The sequence below is a fragment of the Siniperca chuatsi genome, linkage group LG3, assembly GCF_020085105.1.
Source record: "Siniperca chuatsi isolate FFG_IHB_CAS linkage group LG3, ASM2008510v1, whole genome shotgun sequence".
Taxonomy (NCBI): domain Eukaryota; kingdom Metazoa; phylum Chordata; class Actinopteri; order Centrarchiformes; family Sinipercidae; genus Siniperca; species Siniperca chuatsi.
This window is the reverse complement of record NC_058044.1, coordinates 10,693,587-10,719,074: the sequence shown is the minus strand read 5'-3', so window position 1 is coordinate 10,719,074 and position 25,488 is coordinate 10,693,587. Positions and strand designations below refer to the sequence as shown.

Genomic DNA, 25,488 nt, shown 5'->3' with positions numbered 1-25,488 from the left:
GAAAGCACAGGAATAAAGAGGAGACTGTGTGTGGTTGAGGTGTGATGATGTTTTTACTGCAACTTCAGTATGGACTGAATTTTTGATGCCGTCACAAATTCCATAATCTGAACTGATGAGAAGCTTAACAGTATAACCACTGTGTGGATAATATGAGAATAGGAATCATTAACAAAACACCTCAGCAGACAAAGATATGAAAGGTTTTTAGGTTCAGTGTGCGGAAACAAACATACTAACTAGGGCTGAGTATTACATAAATAAATTTTTTGTTATCAACCAAAATGTGTCTTTAGCCCATGTAGATGGTGTGTAATTATATGCACAGCACATGTAGGTGCAAAGCTATTGGAAAACATTATTGATTTGTGTTGATAGCTGTCCATAGTCTCTACAATAATATAAATGTATGTTAGTGTATGTTAATAGAAAAATATGATGCATACTGTATGTGTGGCAATTTTCTGTTCAAATATGTTTAATGCATTTTTCATGCAAAATATTTTGTTTCCTTTCATGTAACAATTTTTATTTATATTTGATATATTGTTTTATATATTTGATGTATTATTTTCTCTGCACTTCCATTCCTTTGTATTGATGTACTTTTGATACTGTTTTTAGTGTGTACTTCCAGAATTGTTAATTGGTTTGAGATGTTATCCCTCATACTAAGTTATTACAGAAAGTATTGTTTTGGTATCTGTACCAAAAGTATCAAAAAATTTCAAGCAAAACTATTAACAGGGCAGTCTGGTTCATAGCTTTTCTGTCATAGGTGTAGAACGAATCTGTGTATACTGTAGGTTTATGGTTATTACACACATTGGTATTTTGGACAATGCTCCACTTAGATGCAATCACTGCTCTGAGAGTTGTAGACTTGACAAAATTAGTAAATGGAGAGATCTATCCATACTTTTCCCTTTTGTGTAACTCACTTGACAACATTTTCTGTTAAGGGCTAAACAATGGGGGTAATGCTAAAACAAAACAAAACTAACATTTAGTATTAAGATAAAGCAGAACCCCCCCTAGAGTCTAAGACAGTCTAGACTACATGTCTATCTGTCCCTCTGGCATCAGACACTGACACTGTTAAGTGTGTTCAAAGGCATGTGTCATAAGGAATTTCTTTTTATTTATGTTACATTATAAGCCAAGGAAACCCTCTTTATTCAAACTCACTTTAATAGCAGTCAGAGTGGGGTTCAATTGTGTGTGTGTGTGTGTGTGTGTGAGAAAGACAGAGAGATCAGTTCATTATGCGCTAGAATTGACCTTTGACAGGCCCTGCTCCCCTGTTTCTAAAACTAAAGCTGGGCCTGATGGGCATTTAATGTGCACTGCAATCTACTGTCAATCAGCATGGGGAAACAAAGAGCAGCCATGTTATTGCAGCTCCCTCTCCAGAGGCCCGCCTGTATGGAAATCACTTGCATGTACCATTTGGAGAGGGAGAGACAGAATAAGTAACAGTGTGCGGATGTGTGTGTGTGTGTGTGTGCTGTGTTGGCACTGTAAGGGTATAGCTGTGTATTATTGTATTTGTTTGGTCTGTCACCATCTGCCTGACAAAAGGCTCAGCAATGCTCTGTGACTGAAGTCTAGGTGTAGGAATTTAACCTCAGTGGACTAGATCTCAGAGATTCAAAGAATATCCACCTCCGCCTGTGGGGATACAGTTAACTGCCTTGATCGTGGTTCTTCAAAGCTCTTTCAAAAACAGACGTGTTACTACATCACTCAGACAACAATCAGGTTAGGATGTAAGTAAAAAAACAATATAAAACCCATCAGTGAGCCACACCGTTGCACTGGGTGATATGTTCCTTCATTAAGCTGAACATGGGCATTGTAGTTTACTTTGAGCCCTCACTAGCTCACCAAACGCAGCTGAAAATAGTCCCCAGCAAATACACTATATACTCCTGTTTGAGTACCATTTGCTTTAGATTACAGTGCCCAGTTGCTTCAGGAAATTATTTCACCTTTTTAAAAAATGGAATTATAAATTTGTGACCTGTTTTCTAAGCTTTACGTCTTCAGAAGGAACAAATGAGCTTGGGCTTGAGTGCCACAGACAGAGTAGGGAAGGTCGAAAGTGTTGAGAGACAGACTAGTGAATGATTGGTTTTCATTTTTTTCATGATAACAAAAGTACAGAATTTTTTTTATTAGCTCAATACCATACCATAGTACGTTTGCAAATACAGACAATAGCATACTAATGCAATTTCAATTATACACTTGTGAGTGTTGTGATAAATCAACAATGACATAAAATGTTATACTTGTATCTAGAAGACGGCAGTGAGGAATTTATGCTATTTGATGGACAAGCAATATAAGTACAGAAAACAGGCATGTAACGATAAGCCATTAACAATGTGCCAGGTGAGCAGGTGTGGAAACGTCTCCTTCTGTAATGCCACAGTGTGGAAATAGCAGAAGGTTGGGGCAGATAGCAAATTCCTGAGGTGGGATCTGGTGCCACTTCAGGAGAACCAGGCAGGATTATTGATGGGCCAATTAGCAGCCAGTGTGTGTATCATCCTCATCCACAGGGGACCCTCTGATAATTAATGAATAATTTAGCATTCCTTTATGTAAATGCTGATAGGGGGTAGAAGTCACAGGAATCTCACATTTCTATTGTTATGGATTTGACAAAGTGCACCTTTGAAGCATAAGGGGGTCCCCTTTGTTGTGTGCTGTGACTTGTTTTCAATGGCAACAATAATTTGGAATATTCTCCTATGTAGGAAAATGTAATAATTTACCTTAATCAGTTTTTTGCCCTTCAAAGCACCCAAGTATTCAAATGGGTATCACTAATTTCTCTTCTTGAATTTAATGCTTATTTTGCTTGCCTGCCAGTTTACAGGGCTATGATGTGAATTCCAATGAAAACGTATCACAATGAACATGCCTCGTCTGTGTGCAAGTCTCAAATTACTTTAATTCTTTCCTTTCTGAAACATCTGTAGCTGGGGTGTGAACTTAAATCCTAAAAGAAACCCCACAAAAACACTCAAAGAATGACAGTTTGACTGTCAATGCGTTACTCTAGAGGGAGATATACTCTAGACTGAGGAGTTAAAGACATGCGATCTTTATTTGAGAAATCAGACCAGACACCAAGTGATTGCAATTAACCAGCTGGTGGACATTAAACCAGGATTACTCAGGAGTCCTGAGGAGCAAAACCGAGAACGTCTGATCTCGACTCGATGGCTAGTCTACACAGCCTCATCCTGGAATGCTTTTTCTGCTTGCAAGTGGGTGTGATTTAATTGTATCTCTTTTTACCTCTTTGGACCTCTTTTAGTCAATTTTTCTTTGCTCAAAAGTAAAAGTGGCTGTCCATGCTACAGGTCTGCAGGAGTTGCACTGGGCCTATCAGTGAAGTCTCTGTGCCTCGCTGTGGTTTGCGGTTAGCTTTATGGTCTGGATTGAGCTGGATTTCACTTCAGCTTTAACGAGGTGACACCGAATGCTCTCCTCCTTCCGTGATTGGCCCTAAAATACCCTTTTAAGGACTTATGGGGAACTGTCTGTGAGGATGTTAAAATGTCACTTAACAAATCACTGCACTCATTTGCATGCCAACAGTGATGCGCGTGTACGTGCATGTGCCCGCGTGTGTGTCACTGAGGGTGTGGGTGTGTAATCGAATGCACATGTTGCATGCAGAGTGTTGTCGGAGGCAGACTGTTTTCTTTTGTATCGATTACGGATGAATAAAGCAAACACTTGTCAGGTCTGTATATACTAAAATGACTGTTTAAGAACAAGGTGATCAAAACATCCTGAAAACCATATTCAATATGTATGACAGTGAAACATCAAGCATTTTCACATGAAAAACATTACGCTGTTTAACCACAGAATCAGTAGTTCTACCAAGTTTTGTTTAGTCATATTCTATTCTTATTGTGCGTTTTATTAAATCAAACCAAGTACAAGTACACAGAATATGATCATCCTTAGCGGAAGCCAGTCTATTATTCCTACCCTAATACAAGTTTATTATCTCTCGTTTCAATTCTCTTTTCTTCCTCCAAGTTCAACAGCCCCCTTTCATTTTCCCTTCTACTTATTCTCTCACTCTTACCGCTACTCCCTTTTTTCCTCCTGCTCTTTCTTCCAGTCATCTGATCCTTTGGATCAACTCCTCTGGAGTTGCCTTGCCCTGAGGTTGACAAGCACTCTGATTAAAGGGCTTATTAGCTCGCTGTAAATGAGAAGCCGATTGTCATTTTGAAGCAGGCAGAGGAAGCCTGTTGCCAGTCAGGGGAGAGGGGGCCCCCCAACATGGAAGAGTAAAGAAAAAAAGCAATGGGTGACGTAAGGAATGAGAGCCTTGGAGCAGCCGCACAGCTAACAAACCATTTCCTTTCTTCTCATATTCACACACACCAAGAGAAACTCAGATGGGTTATGTGTGTTACTTCAGTTCCCCCCTTCTTCCTGCTCTACTAATTAGATAGGTCACAACTGTGAGATTTCTGGCTATGGGTCAATGGAGGCACTCGCTGGCAAGTGGAACGTGAAACTCTAACCCTGACTCTCTCCCACTCTCCTGCTCACTCCTCCCATCTCTCTTATTATCCCTCACCCACTTGAAAAGCAAGAATATCATGTTATGGGGTGAAAAGAAGCAGAATGAGCAGTGATTGGGAAAGTATCTCCCCAAAACAAACATGTCATGGTGGATTTGGTCTTAGTCAGACAAACAGCATAGTGTAGAATGCGCACTACGTGGTCCAATTTACAGCACAGACAACGGAGTAAACAATACTGACTGAGAAGTAAATGGATGAAGCAAATGGTGCCGACTCAAACTCAGAAGGCAATAATGCTGTGGTTGATGTCTTCTCTTTTTAGTTAATGCTTGATAATGACAAACAATATGATGGAGCATAACAAATAATGGTAATCTGTAAAAACAGAAATCAAATCTGGTTACAGGGAATTTAGAAATACTTTTTATCTTAAAATACTTTAAAAAATATTTGAAGAAAAAATTTCAACTGGCAAGAATCAAAAGAAAACAACTACAACAAGAAAACGGCTATTTCATAACTGTCTACTATAATCTCAACAACAGCTAACAAGCACCTGCAGAGAATCTAACCATCTGTCTGCCTCTATACAGAAAGGTTAACAAGCTAGCAAATACATCACCAGTGCCATAAGACACATCCACAAAAGGATCAAGTGAGCAAAAGTTAAGTCAACAGTCAGAGCTGATTAAACGCAGGGCCACTGAGGAAGGCTGAGCTTGCTGAATGAGAGAATATTTGGATAGCTGTTGAGAGGACCATTGTTGTCTCAGATGATTATAGAGCTGGCTGGAGGACTGGATGGTCTCTCAGTCTGTCTGAAGGTGTGGAGGCCTCTCAACACAGAGTAGAGATGATTAGGATGAATGACTCAACTGATCAGCTTGAGTGTAGTTAGCCTTCAAGGAGAGGTTATTAGGGTGCGCGCGAAGTATGCCTGACCCTTAAAAGGCAAAATGCATCCCAAATAAGCACAACAATATGATGGTTGCAGGTTCTCAAATGTGAGAATTTGCTGCCTTTCTTACATTATAATGAATTTAATATTTTTGGGGTTTTGTACTTGTCATCAAAAACAAACAAACATTTTTTTTGATGACGTCACCTTGTACTCTTGGATATGAGGGGCATTTTTCAATTACGTTTTATATATGATATTATATATGATTAATTAATTGAATTAAAAAACTCAGCAATTTAATCAATGATGAAAATAATTGATAGTCGCAGCCCTGATAATATTACAAATTATAGTATTACGTGAATTTAATTAAAAATATAGACTTAAGTTAATATTGTTTTTATTAAGTTAATATGATCTCTTGTAGGGTGGACAATAACTATCAATTTTCTGAATCATATTGTGATGATATGATCATATTTTATTGTAAAAATGTATTTTGTCCAAATTAACAAGCTGTAACTAAAAGCTAACAAAATGAGTTTGTAAAGTTTTTGTTTTAAGCATACAGTAGGAAAAGTTTGATCTAATGTAATTTACAGTAGAACTCTGAGTACATCTGTCATATTCTGATATATACATACATACATACACGCATACACACACACACACACACTTACATATATATACATACATATACATATATATACACATATATATGTATATATATATATATATACATATATATATACACATACATATATATACACACATACATATATATACATATATACATATATATATATATATATATATACATATATATACATATATATACATATATATACACATATATATACACATATATATATACACATATACATATATATACATATATACATATAGACAACTGTTCCTAGACCAAATAGACCAAAGACGACAACACAGGTGTCCAGGAGTCTGAGAGGCAAAGAAACACAAAGTGCTGGAGTGAAGGAGTGAGCAAACAGACTAATGCTGCAAAAAAGCATCTCAGTAGACTTTGGCAGAAGTAAAAATGAGCTTGTGGAGGAGTGCAGGAAAGGGGAGAAGGACAACATTAGTGAGTGAGTATGTCAGCAGCAGTAGATCATCCCATTTCTCAGGCTCTCATCGGCCTCCTCCATTACGTCATTGAAGAGGAGGACGAGGAGGACAGGGAAGAAGGAGAGAGCTCGTAAAACACTGAGCACACAGTAAACATGTCTGCCCTTTTGCATGACAATACCCCTACAGTGAGCGCTGCCTGACATTAGCCAGATAACCCCCCTCTACCCCACGTGCTAGTTCCCATCCAACAACAAGGCTTTCAGTGGAGACACCAGGGGAATAGATTAGCACTAGGCTAACATGGTAAACTGTGTTCTGTTACACAAGGCCATACTGGGCTAGACGACATTAAAATTTTCACTCACTCAGTCATTCACAAGTGTATAAGTATATCTTAGTGGTTAGTGACTGGCCCTCGCAGTGGTTTACCTCAGCTCACACATGAATTCCCATGGGGTTCCTGTGAGGATAAGATGCGGAGGCTGGTGGGAACGGCATTATGTGAGTCCCGGCGGCTGTCTGATCAGAGAGTGCGGTGCGGATGAGAGGTGAATGTAAACAGCCATGATCTTTGACTTTGTGTAGCTGGTGGTCTAAGCTGGGGAGCGATCATGTCTGGCTATGTGTCTTGTGGGAAAAAAGCTTTCATGCTTTCATTTCCTGAACCCAGCTCTCCCTCAGATTTTGCACACACAACCACTGAACAATTCTGCATAACAACAATATTTTTAAATGTGCTGAGCATTGGCCACAATACTCTTAATAATAAATTATCTTATCAGATGGATAAAATAGCCCAAAACACCTCATTTCCCTTACTTGATCATAAACTGGTAGGATAATGGACTTGTCAGCCATGATGACATAGTTTTTGTAAGTGTGAAGGGCTGTCAGCATATAAAATTGACAAACTACAGAAAACAACTTTCAAAGACACTGATAGTTTGAGTATTTGGGGTTTGGGGGGTAAAGGTGATTTGGCTCATATTAATATGACATTTGTCTGTTAGCGCTGAGCAGCCATGTAGATGTTTACCTCTGCAGGCAAGATTACTGTGGGGTGACCACATTAACAGCTGTAAGGTCAAGTGAGAGGCTCAATGAAACTGATTGCCGTCATAGTTCAAAGTGAAAATTAGCAGACTGAATTCAGAGAGAACTTTCATTAGAAGTTTAAAGCTGCATTAGGAACATTTTGACCACTAGGTCAGGAGCAGAAAAGAACAAACACACAACTACACCACACAAACAAACACAAAGCCCTGATATACTAAAGGATAATGGCTAACAAACACATTCCCATGCCTCCTGACACATTCAAAAAACACAGAACAACATGGGCCTCAAGATGCATTTCCTTGTTTGGCTACCTGGCAAATGTAAGTTTAATATTCATTAATCCCAGTTTAGTTTGCCAACTCCTGAGAAATTTACCTGTGTCTGTCTAGCTTTTTAGATGTTTCAACCTCATTAACCAGGCTGCCCATGATTTCAAGATTTTGTATTTTAGATTTGGGGGTGGTTTGACCACTACTGGGATTCAAAAATATACTTGTGAAGCAAAACAATGAGCAGAAAGCTGCTGAGAGCTGCTTAGACTGATAGATGAACTGAAGTTGGGTGATGATTCTCAGTAGGATTGGTAGTGATAACCGTTTCACATTACAGGGAGTATTTGAGTCACTGTTTATTCAGTGAGTCATTTGATTCAATGCTGGTTGAATGTTAACATCAAAAATATATTTCATAAAGCTTTACTGTAAATCTGGGTTTCAGAATTACATCTGGCAAACAATGACATAAGAAACTATACATGTGTCATGCAGTGGACCAGGGAGAGCTCCACATTGGAATATGCTCACTATGCTCAGCTTAAATGGTTTCGTAGCTCCAGAGGAATGGAGTTCTAAATTAGTCACAAAGGTTACTGACTGATTGCCAAATCATTGTTTAGTGAAATGGTTATAGATTTGTACATCCTCTGCTTTCATGTCAGATGACCCTTTTCTATTTTTGCAATGGAGGAATGGTAAAGATGCAGCCACAACTGAAATGATTAGATGAAGAGTTCCTGGTGACAGGCTCTTATTGCAGTTTGGGCAGACCTCAAACTCCAATATGTCATCAAGGTAAGCAACATGTAACACCTCCAGTCAAATGGAAAAATCACACACACCATGCCTGTATCACAGGCTCCGGTTATCACAGGATCATGGTTGCTTAACCACACACAGTAAGTATTCTCCCAAATTAGCACAAGGACTATTCTCTATACACAATACACTGAATAGCATAATAGTAAAAAGGATTACTTTTAAAGAATCACACAAGTTACTTTGGTGTCTAACATCCATAGAGCAGAGATGTGTTGGGTACTTACAGTGAGGGTTTATCACATGTGGTGGTGACCTGTGGTCAACCCTCTCAGTATCAACTTCTGACCCATCACTCAGTTGGCTTTGCCCATTCAACAAGAGGAAAGTCTCTCACTCATTCCGAGCGCAGTTTAGTTGATGTCTCTGTCACTGCTTTGAGTGAGCAGATGCTTTATAAGGGGGAAAAGGCCGAAAGTAATGTGCTGCCCGACTCTCCCATGAGTGCGGTTAGTAGGTCCGTCAGCAGCACTACAAGAGCACAGATGACTGAAAGGAACCAAACATGTGAACTATGGAGCAGCAAATGGGCCCTGTAGAGTTCAAATGGGCTAGATGGTGATTTCACCCGACCTTTCATAGAAAAAATTGGGCAGTCTTTGTTGTCAGTTATTATTGGACAGATCAGTGTTAGGAATAAAAATATACCCGATGCCTCAAAACAGAGGCAGACAATCTGTGAAAAAAATGGAACTAAAATGACATTAAGCACCCATATTGGTCACCCAATAATAACTTGTCTTATTACGAATATTGTTACGAATGTTGTTGTATTTCAATGAAATGAAAATGTTAGATATGTACAAATGTCATACAAATGTATGAACATTTGGATTCTTGTTTTTTCATTAGTGTACATGCTTTACAGTTCAAACAATGTAAATTTGGTGATTCTGCCTGGTGCTTTAATGTGTAAATCATTAGCCTCTAAAATCTTAACACAGTCTACCATTAGACTATTCACAGTAGGAGATGGCTACTATAACAGACTGCGGTTTAGGCTGCTCCATATCAGTAGCTCCAGTGAAGCCTTGGCACATGACAGCACAGGTAAACATTGATGTGCACGCAAATACACACACAAACTTACACAGGCATATACACACGATCACCTGCTATCGCACTAATGGTTAGCAGACCTGAGAAGTGAGATGTGGTAATATATAGTGGAATGTCAGAGAGGCTGACAGTGCCCAGAGACATGTAGTTATCTGGTGGAGGAGGGATCAAGTTCTTAACCTCTCCTTCGACCTTCTGGTAAAAACAACAAGCAGCCCCTGATCTCTGTGGCATTCTGCCTCAAGACCCCGGTGACTCTGCGTGTGTGTGTGATGGACCAAGAAAAAGGGAGTGTGCCTTTACAAGCAAGCATTTAAGTATACTGTAAGCACTTCAGTATAGTGAAGGTGCATGTTTGACTTAAGGCACTGAGGTGCTTTGTCTCCAGTAAGTCTGTCTAAAATCCAACCATTCCTCAACACATCAAACCAACGGTTTTCAAATGGAGCCTTTGAGCCTTCAGTGTTGTGTAAGCCGGAGGTTAAACAACAATCTGTTTAGGCGCACGCTTGCAGTTCATCTGTTGCCATGCAACACACTTTTTACTAAACATTAGTGATGAACTATGACACTTCCAACATCAGAGCAACATAAACCAGGCTACAGTTTGATGTAATGTTTATATCTTGTGCTGGATTTTTTTTTTTTTATTACCAACTATGCAACTCTCACTCACAACAACAAAAACAAGCTGCCGTTTTGCACAGCAGCACAATCCTTTACTGTGAGAGGCTTTTAATGGCCCTTCCAGATTGGGCCCTAATTAGCTGTTAATCATCTAGGGCTCATAACCAGAGTGGAGACAGCAGGCGTGTGTGTATTTGTAAGCGTGTGTGCATTTGCGTGTGTTTGCGTGTTCTCTCCTGCTGTCTATCCTTGTGTTGCGAGGCCATTAGCAGCAGACAAGCTAAGGAGAGCCAAACAGCCCATTAACTCTTTCACTCTTCCTCTCTCTTCTCCACCATGCTCATCTCTCTCCCAACAGTACCACAGTTGCCAGCTGACACCCTCTAATGCCAGCTATCTGTCATGGCCAGAGATCTGTCCACCCACACATCCCTCCCTCTAACTCTTCCTCGTTCCATTCTTTCCTTTATTCTTCCTGTCCACCCTCCTTTACTCTGTCTGTCTGATTCTGTCTGTATATGTTTTGTAGTACTGTACGACTGGGCCGCTTAAAATGGTAAAATACTGTAAGCCAAAATGTAATCCTATACTGACAATGTAGAGTTAATTGATCAAAACCTCTGTTAGACATAATCCAAATGCTGTTTTTGTATGACAAATTAACACAGCATAAGAATATATTAATGTCAACCACTGACTTGTGAAACCAACATCTTGCAGGAATGGATGAATCTGATGTGACAGAATAATTTTACTACCTGAGGTTCATGGGTTAGCAATGTTACAAACTCATAGTATGTTTCTACTGTATGAAGCAGATATTCACAGTCCCCTTATGAAACCTCAGAAAGCTCCTTTTTTGGCTCAGCTGCAGGCTAGATCAATATCTCAATTTGCACACAGCAGAGCAAGAAACCGCAGACTGGAATTTTATCAGCCTGAAAGCAGTAACTAGCAGGTAGCTGTGCATAAGTGTAGACCATTTGGATAAGTCCAAATTGCCTCTGCAGTACTAAATTGGGCACAAAGGAAAGGACCAGAGGAAATTGAGGGAGCAGAGGTAGATGAGACCGGTGCACTTAAACTGCCAATGAAAAGCCGCTTTGTGCTTACAGGAGCACAGAGCACATTAACACACAGTTGCCAACAAGTTAGTTTCTTCAATGTTACTGTTTTGACTGATTTTTAGTGTATACAATTATATTACCGAAATTACAAATATTTTAAAGCTGAGTATGTTCTACTTCTGTGTATAAAACAAGATTTACTCAAGAGAGCACTATTAAAGATGGAAAATTATACCTACCGCAAAGTGAGATAGTTAAAAATGGTGAAAAACATAAGTATTACAATAAAACATGACAGAGCTGCAACTAACGACATTATCAATTAATCTGTTGATTATTTTCCGATGATTATATTAATTTTGTCTAATTTGTGAAAAATGCCCATCATAAGTTCTGAGGTCCTAACGCAATATTTTCAAATTACTTCATTGTCTGACCAGCAGTCCAAAAAAGACAGGTATTCAATTTACAATTATATAAAACAGAGAAAAGCAGTAAATCCTCCTATTTTAGAAGGTGTATACAGTGTATGTTTGGCATGATAAATTACTTAAAATAAATTACTTAAACAACTGACCAACTAATTGTTTCAGCACTACATGACAGCAGTCGTGTCTGTGTCGTGTTTCTTTGCCTGATGATGATTGAAAATTCGTGAAGTATATTTCTTCCTTAGTACAAATGAACACAATTCCCTACAACACTACAAAACTGCACACCGCAGCCACCACAACAAGCTTTGCCTGATACATCCAAATTGGCCTAAACCATGCTGACAGGCAAAGAGAGAGAAGTGTGTGATTAATGATAGGGGCCTGGTCATATCAGCAGGCTGGTTAACAGACCCCACCACAAGACTACACAGGTCACAGAGCACACCCAGCCTCATCAGCACCCATTACTACTGTGGGCACACATCACACAGGAAGCTACATCTGTTTTTACCCCCAAAGCCAGTGAAATAATTCAAAATCAAACAGACTGAGGACTTCTAAAGCAACAAAAGTACAGACATAATTGTTTGCATTTTAAACTATGATTTGGTTTTGTATGTTCTTTTTTTTTTCTACTTCTTTAATTTTACCTATTTATGCAGAAAACACATTTTCATTTACAAAGACAGTGTGGACTTTGAGTATGAGTAAAACTCTATATAAAAAGTTTTTCAAATTGAAGGACTAAAAGTACCAATGACAAGCTACTCCAGCAACACACAACGGAAACAGTAAATCTATCTGGTGCTTTTTGACCTTCTAGAGTAGAGCAAGGTAATCTGATCCAAAGAGTTACCTTAGTTTTCCAGCCTAATATATATATGTGTGTGTGTGTGTTTTCATGTTCTTTTATCCCGGTGGGGATTTTAACCTGAATGCACACAAACCCATGGGGACAAAAATTTAGGTCCCCATGGGTAGAGACTGCTTTCTGAAGGTTAAGACTTGGTTTTAGGGTACAGGTTACAATTGTTTTAGGGTTAGGGTTAAGGTTAGGCATTTAGTTGTGATGGTTTAGGTTAGGTTAAGGGGCTAGGGAAAGCATTATGTCAATGACTGTTCCCCCAAGGGGATAATGAAACAAATGTATGTGTGTGTGTGTGTGTGTGTGTGTGTGTGTGTGTGTGTGTGTGTGTGTGTGTGTGTGGAAGAGGAGAGAACATCTACAATGAAAATCTGACAGCAAATGTGACAATATCCGACATGCATATACACAGAATATTTCTGCTTTGGGCTGAGCGGGCATGAAGGGGAGATCAGAAATAGGATACCGCATCATTTCTCTGCACACACATGAACATGCACCAGATGTGTGTGGACAGAGCGAGAGCAGAAAGAGAGATGGTGAGGTGGATAGGAGGTGAGGTGATGTTGGATCACTTTGCCAACACAGCAATCTGAGAGCTGGGGCATGTCGGAGGTGCGGGAGGCTAGGGTAACAGGAAGAGCTGTGAGATGATCAGGAAATAACACTGTCTCTTTGAATTAGCATTTCCAGCTAAAATAGGAGGATCAGAAACCTCTGGCTAGACTTCAGTTGGTCTGGATATGTGATATGTGAGGCAGTGACAGAAATGTGCATGTATGTTTAAAATATGTGTCAGCGACTTGTAGATACTACAAATAAAAAATGTCCATCTTGACTATAACAATAATTTAACACTTTATATTGACGCCTATCGAGTGTACGGTATAACTGCAGAAGTCGGTAAGAAATGGGTGAATTGCTCAAGGACAATTCAGCAGAGATACTCATGGACTTCAACTTGAGTCATCTAGTTAAAGGGTGACCCTCCTGCTTACACTTTTCTTCTGCCCAAGCACACAGTGTGCATGAATACAAATTTGTGTCTGTCTATGGTTCTTACCAGGCGATTGATGCGTACAAACTCCTCTGGGCTCTTGGCCCACGGTGGCAGCTCCACATGAGAGACGACAGTGCCATCCTCCATCACTCCCAGGTTGTAACTGTTGGCGTTGACAAACATCTCAGGGAGGTAGTAGAACTCTGGGATCAGCTCCTGCATGGATACAGCACAGAGACAAACTTACACACTGGTTAATTACAACACTACAAGCAAAAAATAATTATATCAACATTTTCTAAACAGTGTTACCATTTGCGGCAGTTGAGAGTTCACCTAAATAGCTGACACAGACTTAGTTTTGGGTAAGATGATAATGCTGAATGAAGGAAGTTGGCTTGGAGAAATCACCATACAGCCCTGGTAAAGGGATCAGATTTGGAAGGTGTGAATGGCAGATCTGAACATGTCTAAGGAGTATTCTCTAAGAGTATAAGTAAAAGAAAAAGAGAGGGGCTAACCCTGTATAAATCCAGTTCAGAAATGATTCTGAGATTGCTTTGTGTGTGTCTGTTACAACAGTTAGTCAGTGGTGTTTTCTAAATTGTACAATTATTCATGGAAATTACATTTCTGACTGCTTGTCTGCTGCCCGCATTTGTGCTTTTGGCCACTACAGAAGATGTCAAAAACCTCTGAGCGTTCACTCAGCTGTGGTTTTTCACTATTCAGATGTACTCAACTGCTTTGTCTGTATCTAAACAAGGAAAAAGAAAAAGGTTTTTTCTGCTTTCCCCCCTCTTTCACAACAACACAAAAACACAGTCAGCCAAGTTATTTCCTAACTATGATGATTTTATTTGGCTGTCCTAACAACACAAAGTATTTTCAAATTGGCAGATAGTGAAGAGAAATATAGTTATGACAGGAGATGTAACCCCATATGTTTAAACCATTCGTCATTCTTAACAAAGCAGAACTTGCCACAATGAGTGTAAACATTAAAATTGAGTTTGATCTTAAAAACATGTAGATAAATCCATACTGCCCTCCCGGCCTAAACTGTAATGTTATTGTTGTGGGTATGTCTCACTGATTATGAAACACAAGGAAGGACCAGGATGTCTCAGTTCTTGGCTGCTTCATGTAAATAGTAAAAAGAGTAGAGCGTGAAATGCATAATGTGTTGTAAACTGTTTCACATTAAAATTGACAATATACTTTGTTTTCCTATTGTCTTAATATGTACTTTATAATACAAAGTATGGCTTCATTCCTCACTTCACTGGGGAACATTTGTGCATAGTCAAAGTACATGAACATATCCAAGGTTTGACTATGTTAGTAATAATAGTTATTTTCAGTCTAATGAAACTCTAATACATATATTTCATGAAGAGGCTGCATGATATGGTTAAAAAAAAATAAATAAATCATATTGCGATTATTTTGACAGATAAAATGATTGTGATATGATTCACGATTAGTGGTAATGATAATTTTTGCGTCACAATTTTCATTTTCACTGAAAAATTATTCAAATCATGATGATGTGACTTTTGTTAGGGTCTGTACCAAACAAACATGTTTTCTTAGATCTGGAGAACAAGATTTACAGGCCAGGGCATCTCTGCAGCACTACAGTACTTCATTATAATGCTGTTTTGTCACACATTTGACCTTTATCAAAACATTGCAGCTTCTGCAATTTGGATATTGCACTTAGCCATATTGCGATTTCGCTAATATTTCAATTAACTGTGCAGCCCTAATTTCATGGTATGAATAGTCGAACACTGTAGTTTCAAAATATAGACTATAGATATATAACAAACATAGATTTGATGGTAGCCCAGCTCTCTGTGAGCAAAGCTTGTGTGACTACAAATGCTGACTGGTCCTCTCGAGAAGGAGAAAAAGGTATAAACGTGTTGACAGTCTGACATCAGAGACAAACAGCCAACAACAAACTAACATGCCCTAGTCTGTCAGCTGATGATGACAGCATGGTAGCATGCAAATACTCCATGCTAAAACTTCAGCCAGAGCAGCAGGTTTAGGGGTTTAAAAAAAATAACAATTTTCAAGAGCCTGGTCATATGTAACATGATTTCTAAAAATACAAACAAATATACTCAAATAATAAAATGATTATTTTTTTCAGATTAGCTGCACAATACATCCACCTCTCATCAATGGAGTGAAAACATCCAATCAAATGAGCAAGCAAACACACAGGTTTAAAACAACACAGCACTTCCTCACTTCTGAAATCTCTTCACTCCACAAAACCTGACCTAAAGCTAAAAGGTCAACCTCTTAACGAGGCTTCCAGCTCACCCAGGTTCACTGGCTGCAGCCTGCTGTAAATTTGCGCTGGAGGTGGCAGGATGCATGCGCGTGCACACACGCACACACACACACCCCAACAAAATCTTGAGGACTTAGCTCCACAACACTCAAGCCTGCCTTGCATAGACCATTATGTGCAGTGGCCCTTGTGCTCCGGCCTGGTCAGAGGCCAGCCCCTCTGATCCCCAATCCTGTCCTGTCATGGGTCACTGGAAGGGGCTCTGGCCTCTGGGCTCCTCTGCTACACCTCCACTGTTGCTACTTCTAACCCCCCCCAATGCCTTTGGGCTAAGGCTAGGGGTCAGGGGATTGGGGACTGGAGGTCATGCTAGCGTCACCCAGGCTAGAGACGCATTGAATCTGGGTGTTGTAACCTATTATCACCCCTTCCTTACCAGTGGGGTATGAAAACACTGGGCCTTTTTGCCCTCTGGCAGGGACAGAGGGTTGCTATCAATGGTTCCAATGCAAAAGCTAAATGGTGTACTTAGCATACTAAATTGATACATCTCGTCGCTAATTCCTCTTTTGCATAGAACATGAATATGTGCATCCAAGTGGATAAAGTCGACGGACTTTCATTCAAAATATGCTAAAAATTCAAACTGAACAAGGAAACAAAGTGATGTGATCCAGATTTCCCCTTTATTTTGATCTGAAGTTGAGCTCTCACAGTTTGATCCACACTGACAGGTCTAGACTGAGAGAGCAAACGAGGGCTCTTGTTGGGCTTTCGCAATCAAGCATTGGCCAGCTACGTAGTAACACGATCCATATGTTTTATTGGCGGGATGTGAGGGGGGTGGTAAACGCAATCAAGCGTCAAAACCCCCAACACCACTGCTGTTCCCCCATCCAGTGACCCAGTGCCAGGAGACCAAGCAAAACCCAGCTTTGACATAGAATGTCTGACTGTAGTCGTAAATGTTTTAGGAGCGCAGTTAAAGTGTGCACTGGGGGTTCGAAGGCCCTCAGTATGAGAATGACCTGCGCTGTTGCAGGGCAGATCCAACAGCTCAGCAGAGCTTGGGGGCCCAATGGGCAGGGATTCAAGTCCAGGTTATAGCTGGCTGAATCTGAGACAGACGGCTGGGACAGATGAGGATTAGACTAACGCTTTGATCAGAAGACCAGGAAGCTTTCATTGCATAGGGACAATGATTGGTAGTGACTGGACATTACTCTTTTGAAACCTTTTCTTCTTTGTCTGTAAGGATGCTGGATGGGGATTCATTCTCCTGTAGTGCTCAGTTCTTTATCTCTTCTAACTTCTAACCTTCTTACAAGTCAACCATCTTAAAAGGAAAGAAGGTAACTTTTTTGGAAAGTATTTTCACATCATGTGTGAGCATGCATTAGTGTGTAGAGTACCTTAACATCAGATGTGTCTCTCTGGCAGTTCCTCCAGGCCCGGGACACTGAGGAGAAGGTGCGGTCAGCATGGTCAAACTTCCCTCCTTGGAAGTTGAGAAAAAACGTGGTGAAGGGTTCCTGTTGATTAGAGAAAAAAAGTCTAAATCTGAGCTCCATATCTTGCTGCTGTTATTGGCAACATCTATTGTGATTGCTAAAATACAATCCCTTGTTGTGAAATAAAAACATTTTAACATTTAAACGTCTGTGTTGCTTGCAGTTCAATGCAGCAGTATGTCAACAGATTTGAACCAAAATCTAATCTTTTTACACACTGTCTAACTGGAATCCAAAAATGAACATGTGAAATAATAATCCCAGTGAGCTATTAAACTCAATACACTTGTGCTACTGATGCATTTCTAATCATGTATAATCTTGTTAAGACAGATCAATAGCTGTCTGTCTGACCAATACCTCCCAAGTGACATTGACACAATATGCTGGGCCACAGCCACGAACTAGTACTGTAAATAGCTAATTAAGTTCAGCCTGAAATGACGTAAGCCTCATTTGTTTAAAAAGTGAGTTTAACCACATTGTATCTCATTATGCAGGTAAAACACCAGAACAGGATTAAACACACAGTAATATCTCTCAAATAAATACAAAACACACAAAAATAGTTCACATTTATTGCACAAACAGTTTTCAGTTACTCTCTGATGTTAAGTTTGATCTTTGAGTGAGGGTTTCTGGTAAAGTGGCTTTAGAGTAAGCCCGCTAATGATGTGCAGGGATCAATGAGGTAACTCTACTGGGAGTCACGGAGACAGTGAGCTACTGGGACAGTAACAGGAGAAAACTGCACGTTTGAGAAACTTAGTAACCTCCCTCTCCCTTGAGTGCAGTATGGAAAGATTGATGGTATCCATTCAACAAAAGGTACCGAAAGAGAGCACTCCAGTGCACAATGTACACTGCATATACTCTTCAAAACCAAATCAAATCACAAGTAATACCTGGTATTCCTCAAAGAATTTAAGATTTCGCTTAACTTTTTTTTCATGGCAGACATTTAATTGCACTGTCTTTGTTGTTGTTCTATTATTATGTGGAAACAACATAAAGTATAATAAATTATATGCAACAATAAACGAGGAACAATATGCATGTGATGCAATATTTAGCATACATATTCCCTCAATTTGATATAAATAAATGTGTTGGGAAGCAGATGCCTAATTAAGAATGAATTCATGACACGAATGAAACTCCAGAAGGAAACTATGAATATAATTTTAAAAATCCATTAATAATAGTTTGACAAATAAGCTGGATATGTATATTGCTGTGTAACTACTGTATACTTTTAAAACTCAGTGGAAGTGGGGCCTTTTTACTATGAGCTGCATTATCTATAAACTGAAGAGGAATATCCTGGACTACATATATGCAGACATATACTTTTATGAATGCATATTATTTTTCACGATTTCACACTTAGAAATCACAAAAAGATTTTTAAATTACCAGTCATTTTTAAATGATGTATCTTTTTATATACATTGCACTTACAATACGCAGTAGCCACATCATGGTGAAGCTGGAGGTCGAATAGTGGGTGCCATAGTGGAACTTCGGCACCTGTTCATCCTCCCAGGACTCATATCGGTCTGAAAAGAATGCTGCCCTCTTGGGGTTGAGAGCACCAATGGGCTATGGAGAATTTTAAACACAAAACATATTTTCAGATATATTAAAAAGTGACAAATAACCTGCAACTTCCTTTAACTGCTGCTTGACATGAAAGCAGAGATAAAGACGAGAAATGACAAACACGTGTGTGATAGGAAAGGGAAAGCAGGGAGGCATTACTGAATTTTACTGTGAATACATTCAGGGACCACTCTGTGCAGCTTAACAGTTGCAAGGCAAATGAAGCTGGTAACCTTTGTGCAATCTCAAATGAATATTAGATGATGTTTCCCTTCAGACAGAGATCACTCCTTTCCCACAGAGTGCTTTTTAGAGGCTGTGAAACAGAGCCCCTGCAGCTGTAGTCTGTCAGAGAAAACTAATGTTCTCCAATGAAAGAGTGCCTACTAGGAATATCAATAGCAAGGCTGCGGGTACCTTTAATTTCTACTTTTATTAATCTGTAACTAATACACTGGTCACCAGCACTATTTGTAGTCTAGAGAAATGGTTAAGTTACATTCATTTTCCATCACTCTACAAAACCCAATAACCCCGTTCTGCTCGGCTATTATTTAAATACTCATTTATAGAAATCACTTTCAGGCTGGTTCAATTTTTATTAGTCTTCTGCTGGCTCTGCCTCATTCCCTCAAACCCCCCTTCATCTCTCTCCCACAGACACACACACACAGCAGATCAATGGTAATGGAATGATGGCCTTTTGAGGATGAGGGGCTAGTAGGGCGTGGATCAATTGGATCTCTTTCATATCATAGGGTGCCTGTCACTGATATCGATCTGTGCTATGGCTACTGTTTTGTGTGGGTGTAATGGGGCATGCTTGTGTACATGTATTGTGTGTAGGGGGAGTGATGCACGCAGGATTAGTGCAGAATTGGTTGCTTTTTCGCTTTAGTGAGTAAATATATTTTGTAATTTTGTAAACAGTGTTCCTGAGTGTGTGCAGATTTACACGGCAAAATGCGTCGTGCCACTACATTGTGTAGCTCTGCGTTGACAGTGATACACTGGGCTTCCTCGGGGCCACTGGGGGTGGGTAGGTACACAGAGTGAATTATACATCAAGCCCATTGGTCTGATTTATAGCCCTAATAACAGTCGGCTCATTAAAAAATGAAAAGGGAGAGGAGGCATATAAAATAAAAAAAGACTGAAAGTGCCACAGTGACAGAGAGAGAGTGAGAATTGTGCTTGAGTGCATTTGGGGGCTGTTGGTTTGCACGAGCCTGACATTGTTTACTGCTGTAAATTACAGTGGGGCTAGCGCTCTCAGCTTACAGTAGTTACAACAGAGCAGCGGTGTTGGCGCCGTACATCAGAGCAGAGCGCCCGGCAGTGTGCTGATGGAACGCCTGCTGCCGCCCAACCACAGATTGGCCTAATATGTCGTGGCCAAGGATAGCGCTCTGATGAAGACTCAGATAAATTAACCAATCTCCTAGTTTTAATTAGACTAGAGAGTAAGCTACAGATGTGCTGGCGCTTTGAAGAGGTAAACATCTGAGAATGAATCTTGGATTAGTCCTAATCAGTTCATGGAGGTGGTGTTACAGAGCCATTTAAAGCTACTGCGAGAAAAATAATTACAGAATCTAAAACTAAAGGTATCTCAAAATAAATTGACATGTTTTGTACATCATTTATGATCAGATTCATGTTTAAAACTGTCAAAACACCTACTCCATGTAGAGACAAAAGAGAAGTCACTTTACTGCAAAGTCAATTCTGCATCAGGATCTGAATGTGTGTACCAGAAACACTAAACAGATAATTGAGATTATACATAATGCTCCCTGTATGCCAACCTACCTGAAACCTAAACTTGAAAGCCTCCAAAATTATCCTCAGACTGAGAACACAAATATTAAAAAAAAAAAGGTGTATGTATACCCAAAGGAAAATAACCTTAACAACAGGGATCTTTCTGAGAACTATTATAAGAACATTATCCAGTGCTACTTCGCTTTTAAAACAATAATGGGTCACCGGTGATGAAGTATAATGGCTTACCGACAATTTGAGCATCACTTGGACTTTGAGTCATAAATCAAAAGAGCCTTTTGAAAGGAGTGTTTATGTATAATGTCCTATTTAAACAGTGAAAATGGTGTGGAGGGCCTAGGGGATAAACATACGGGGCGCGTATGGTGAAATCAATACACCATTAGCTGATGTGGCTGTGAGTAGTAGGTTATAGCACAAAAGGTACAGAGAACGCTCACTAAATCCACACTACTGGTATTTCTGTTGCTATGTAAATGTAGACTAGCTAATCTTTGGTGAGGAGGCTAACAATTCTTTTAATTGTTCATTAAAAGCTATACAACAACAACAATAACCATGCTTATGCCTTCAGTGGAACTGAATGACCCCACCCCTGACCAGTTATAATAATCCTACAGATATCTATATGTAGGACAAGTGCATTTCTATGGGGAAATGTGTGACAGTGTGAAGAACTGAGATGTACAAAAGGGTAGAGGAATAAAAAAAAAATAGAGAGTTACAACTCTTGCAGTCAGTTCTAGTGTGTGCTTATCGTGACTACAATGTTATCTCGGGGGTTGGCGTTTGATGTCAGGTTGAGGTTAGAGTTTATGATAAGAAAGTCCCTGGGGTCAGAATGGCTCTGGCAGCAGGGAACATAAATTCTGTGTGGCCTCTGTTTTGCTGGGGATGATGACAGTGTGTGACACACACACACACACACACGTTCATGACAATTTGGCTTCTCAATGTCACTGGAGGCTTCTCAGATGACCTGTTTCTATAAGAGACAGCCACCAACGTGACATAAGGGGGGGATGAGAGAGATGTGGATGGTGAGAAAGAGACAGAGTGAGAAACAAAAACAGAAGGAGAAAGAAAAGTGAAACAATAAAGAGGAAACAAAGCAGGAGGTGGTGAATGATGCAGACACAGACATACAGCAAAAAACTGTGAAGGTCAGAAAACATTAGGATGCAAAGAAAAGAAACACAGAGCACAAATGATTGCAGCTGCAGAATTGGAGGTGGGGGCTGATTTGGGGGGCTGTGCAGTGCTGCTTGCCCTTTTCCAGACACTGCAGTCTGCCACGGTCCAGTGGTCATACACTGATATCACATGTGTGTCAACAACATGAATAAAACAGATGTAATAAAGATTGGCCCCACTCCCTCCCTTCCTTCTCTCTCTGCTGCTCTGAGGAAGAAAGAAGCACAAGGATGGCAAATTATGTTGTTCTTCTCTTACACTCTCTCCTCCTCTTTCTTTTGCTTTCAGATTGTCTTTCTGTTTCTCCTCCTTTCACCTATCTCCCCTTCATTCACTTGGTCCCCGGGGCTGCGAGGCTTGACTTAGCACAGAGGCTGAGCTGTCCAAACCAAGGCAGTGCAAAGGAGAAGAGCAGGAGGCAGAAACGAGCTAAGAAACTGAAGGAGGGCTGCATGTTTGTGTGTATGTGTGAGTCTGTGTGTTTGTGAGGCAAGTACAACTGTCACATTTCAGCCTACTGGGCAACATGAAGCCAGATAAACAGAGAAATTATGCAGCTTCATACAGTGTGGAAAGCTACACTGGGAGAGATAAAAACAGAGGAGAGAGACACAGAGGAGCAGATCGGAAGTGAAAGCAGGACTAGGGAGAACCTAAGGGACAAGGTGTTGACTGTTGGGGTGTTTGAATCTGTATGACAGGGCAGTGGGAAAGAATAGAAGTGCGAATGGATGGTTCATGTGTTTGTAGTAAAAAAAAAAAAATGTCTACACTCTATATTTCCAAGGCTTAATGCATTTTAATGAATATATGGCTAAGGGCTCAGTCACACCAGAATTTTTAACACCAAAATGAAAAGTCAAGATTCATTATTTCAATGGAATCGTTGATATAAGTGGATTTGCTTGCAGAGGCAAAGTAAATTTGCATTGTGCTTTTGTGGAGAGTTCAACTTTGGTGACATTAAAATTCTCACCTTTGACCAATTGCAAAGTCTCCTGTAATCTCTTGACTTTTGAACAGAACCAGAGAGTCCAAAATGGATATATAGATAAATAGATATCATGTAAGCGCTGTTGTACCATCCAATTTTATGTAAACAGCCGAATGAGAAGCAACGCCATTAAAGCCTCAAGTAGTCACTAGATAATCAAGCTTCCAGCATCACCTATTTCGCAAGGTTGGGCAAATGAATTTAACAGCAGCATTTTCTGGTGTGACAGGGGCTATGGCGATGTTCAGACTGACAATAGCACTGCATCAAAAAAAGAAAACCGCCTTCTCATTTATACAAGTACAACAGGGGTGCTGACACAGGGGGCCCTGGCAGAAAAAACACTGGGTTTTCTGTCAAAAAAGTTGGACTGGCTCAACTTCTCCCAAAACGCAGCGCAACATCATTAGGCAATACACTGTATTTGATTGTTCACCAATAAAATACTTGCAAGCATACATTCCCATTGGGTTACTTTGTAACATGAATATCATAAAGCTACTGTTTATCTTAACATTGGTCAAGATGAAGGATAAAATTATTTCTCCAGTGATAAATCTAAAATCCTGTCTCATAGCATTATAAACCGCTGCACAGCATTTTGCCATTCAACTCACCTTAAAACTCAGATGTATTACACAAACTGGACTTTCTGGATCATATTTTATTGTCTCACCCAAACCTACAGCAATTCCCCCACACCAACACAGCCCCTAGGGTTTTTAACACAATGCCACTTTTGGTTTGAACACAGCCTAACTGTAAATGTTCCCTTCTGTCTTACTAGGTGAGCACCCCCACCTCTCCCTTCGCCCTGCATGAACATGGGATGCTCCCAGGACCTGAACAAATGCCCTCAAGTCTAACTCTGAAATGCATTTCCTCCAACGTATACCTTGTCCATTAACACATGCCTTTTTGTTTCCATGGCTGATTTATTCAGTCATTTTGGTTCCAGCAGCAAGACAGCCGCTCAGTCATCTGACTCTAAAAGTAATCCACTGTCCTCCCACCACCGGACAACATTACACACAACTGATGTTGAGTCCAACGAAGGGAGCTGGCAAGTTAAGGATTATGTTTTTTAGCTTTTTTTCCTGTGTGTATGTGTAGAAAACCCAGGGAGTTCATGCAAGTAAATAACTGCATGTCTACTTACAACATGAGGGAGAATCTTTTAAGCAGTTTCAGCTGTGTGAGTGTGTGTATTTATGTGCCAGGGAGCATCTTAGGGCAGGTTTCATTGTTTTAAGCCCAATCACTTGATGCCTCGAGCTACCAGGGAGTATTACTTCACTTCCTGGGGTGTTGCAGAAGGTCAAACTTGAAAGAATTAATTTATGAACTTTAGATTATGGACAGAAAACGGCAGCAAAAACAGTAAATGGGAGAGAGAACATGAGCAGTTTAATCTGCTTTGACTGCAGCAGGACAGGGGTGCCTCAACTAACACAAGTCAACAACTAATCATACAGATTATCTGTAATGTATATCGCAGTATTACCCCAATTGGGGTTTACTAGACTATCAATGGCAATTACACGGCAACTCAATGGACTTTAAGAACCCCACACACACATTTATATACACCCCAAATATTTCTTCTCTTAACTGCCCTCCCTCTCTTCGTGATTATGAAAAAAAGAGGAATTAAGGAGGAGGAGAGGATCTGTCTTGAGTGTCCTACCTTGGACAGATCTCTGAAGTTGCTGGGCAGAGTGAGGTCAAGTTCCCCTGAGTCGTAGTTGGTGATAACCCAGGGGAAGACCGGGTACTGGTTTAAGTCATTAAAGGTCCGACCTGGTGGAAGGAAACAAAGGGAAGAAAAGAGAAAGTGACAAAGATTATACAAATCATGGTATCAAGGACTAACAACATAAGCTCAAAATTATTTCTGAAACGTTTGTGTTGGTGTACATTTCCTCTATTGGCAGGTCTGTGCCACAATCTGCAAAAGCATCACACAGATGTTGGGTGGTGTCCTCACCAGAGATGGTGTTGAGAAACATGAGGTACTCAAAGTTGGATATCTCGCGGCGTTGCCAGCGCTGGGTCATGTTGGATGCCTTGAATAGCTGCTTTGGTGTGGCCAGAGAGATACGTCTACAAAGAGAAAGAGAGAAAAACCGATATAAAACATTTAAAGCCATTCAAGTGTTTCTTGCCCTGGTGAAAATGGACAAATAGTATGAAGTAGTACAGAGACAAAGTCAGTCACCAGATCACAAGAACAGTGCTTAGCAGATGGAAAAAAGGCTGCAGGCTTTATTAGACTTTTGCAGTACAAATGTCAATTTATGAAAAATGTATTGAACTAACAGTCTTGCT

At 40.0% G+C, this 25,488-nt stretch overlaps 1 protein-coding gene across 11 annotated transcripts in view; it reads right to left on the bottom strand.

Moving 5' to 3' along the window:
* Positions 1-25,488, bottom strand: part of lrba (LPS responsive beige-like anchor protein) — a 197,502-nt gene that overhangs the window by 34,781 nt on the left and 137,233 nt on the right. For all 11 annotated transcript variants that reach the window (XM_044190067.1, XM_044190068.1, XM_044190069.1 and 8 more), the window contains 5 exons: positions 25,148-25,263; positions 24,848-24,960; positions 19,047-19,187; positions 17,487-17,606; positions 13,827-13,979 (listed from right to left, as the gene is read on the bottom strand). In XM_044190067.1, the coding sequence (XP_044046002.1) occupies positions 13,827-13,979; positions 17,487-17,606; positions 19,047-19,187; positions 24,848-24,960; positions 25,148-25,263 (643 nt within the window). The remainder of the gene's footprint in view (positions 1-13,826; positions 13,980-17,486; positions 17,607-19,046; positions 19,188-24,847; positions 24,961-25,147; positions 25,264-25,488) is intronic.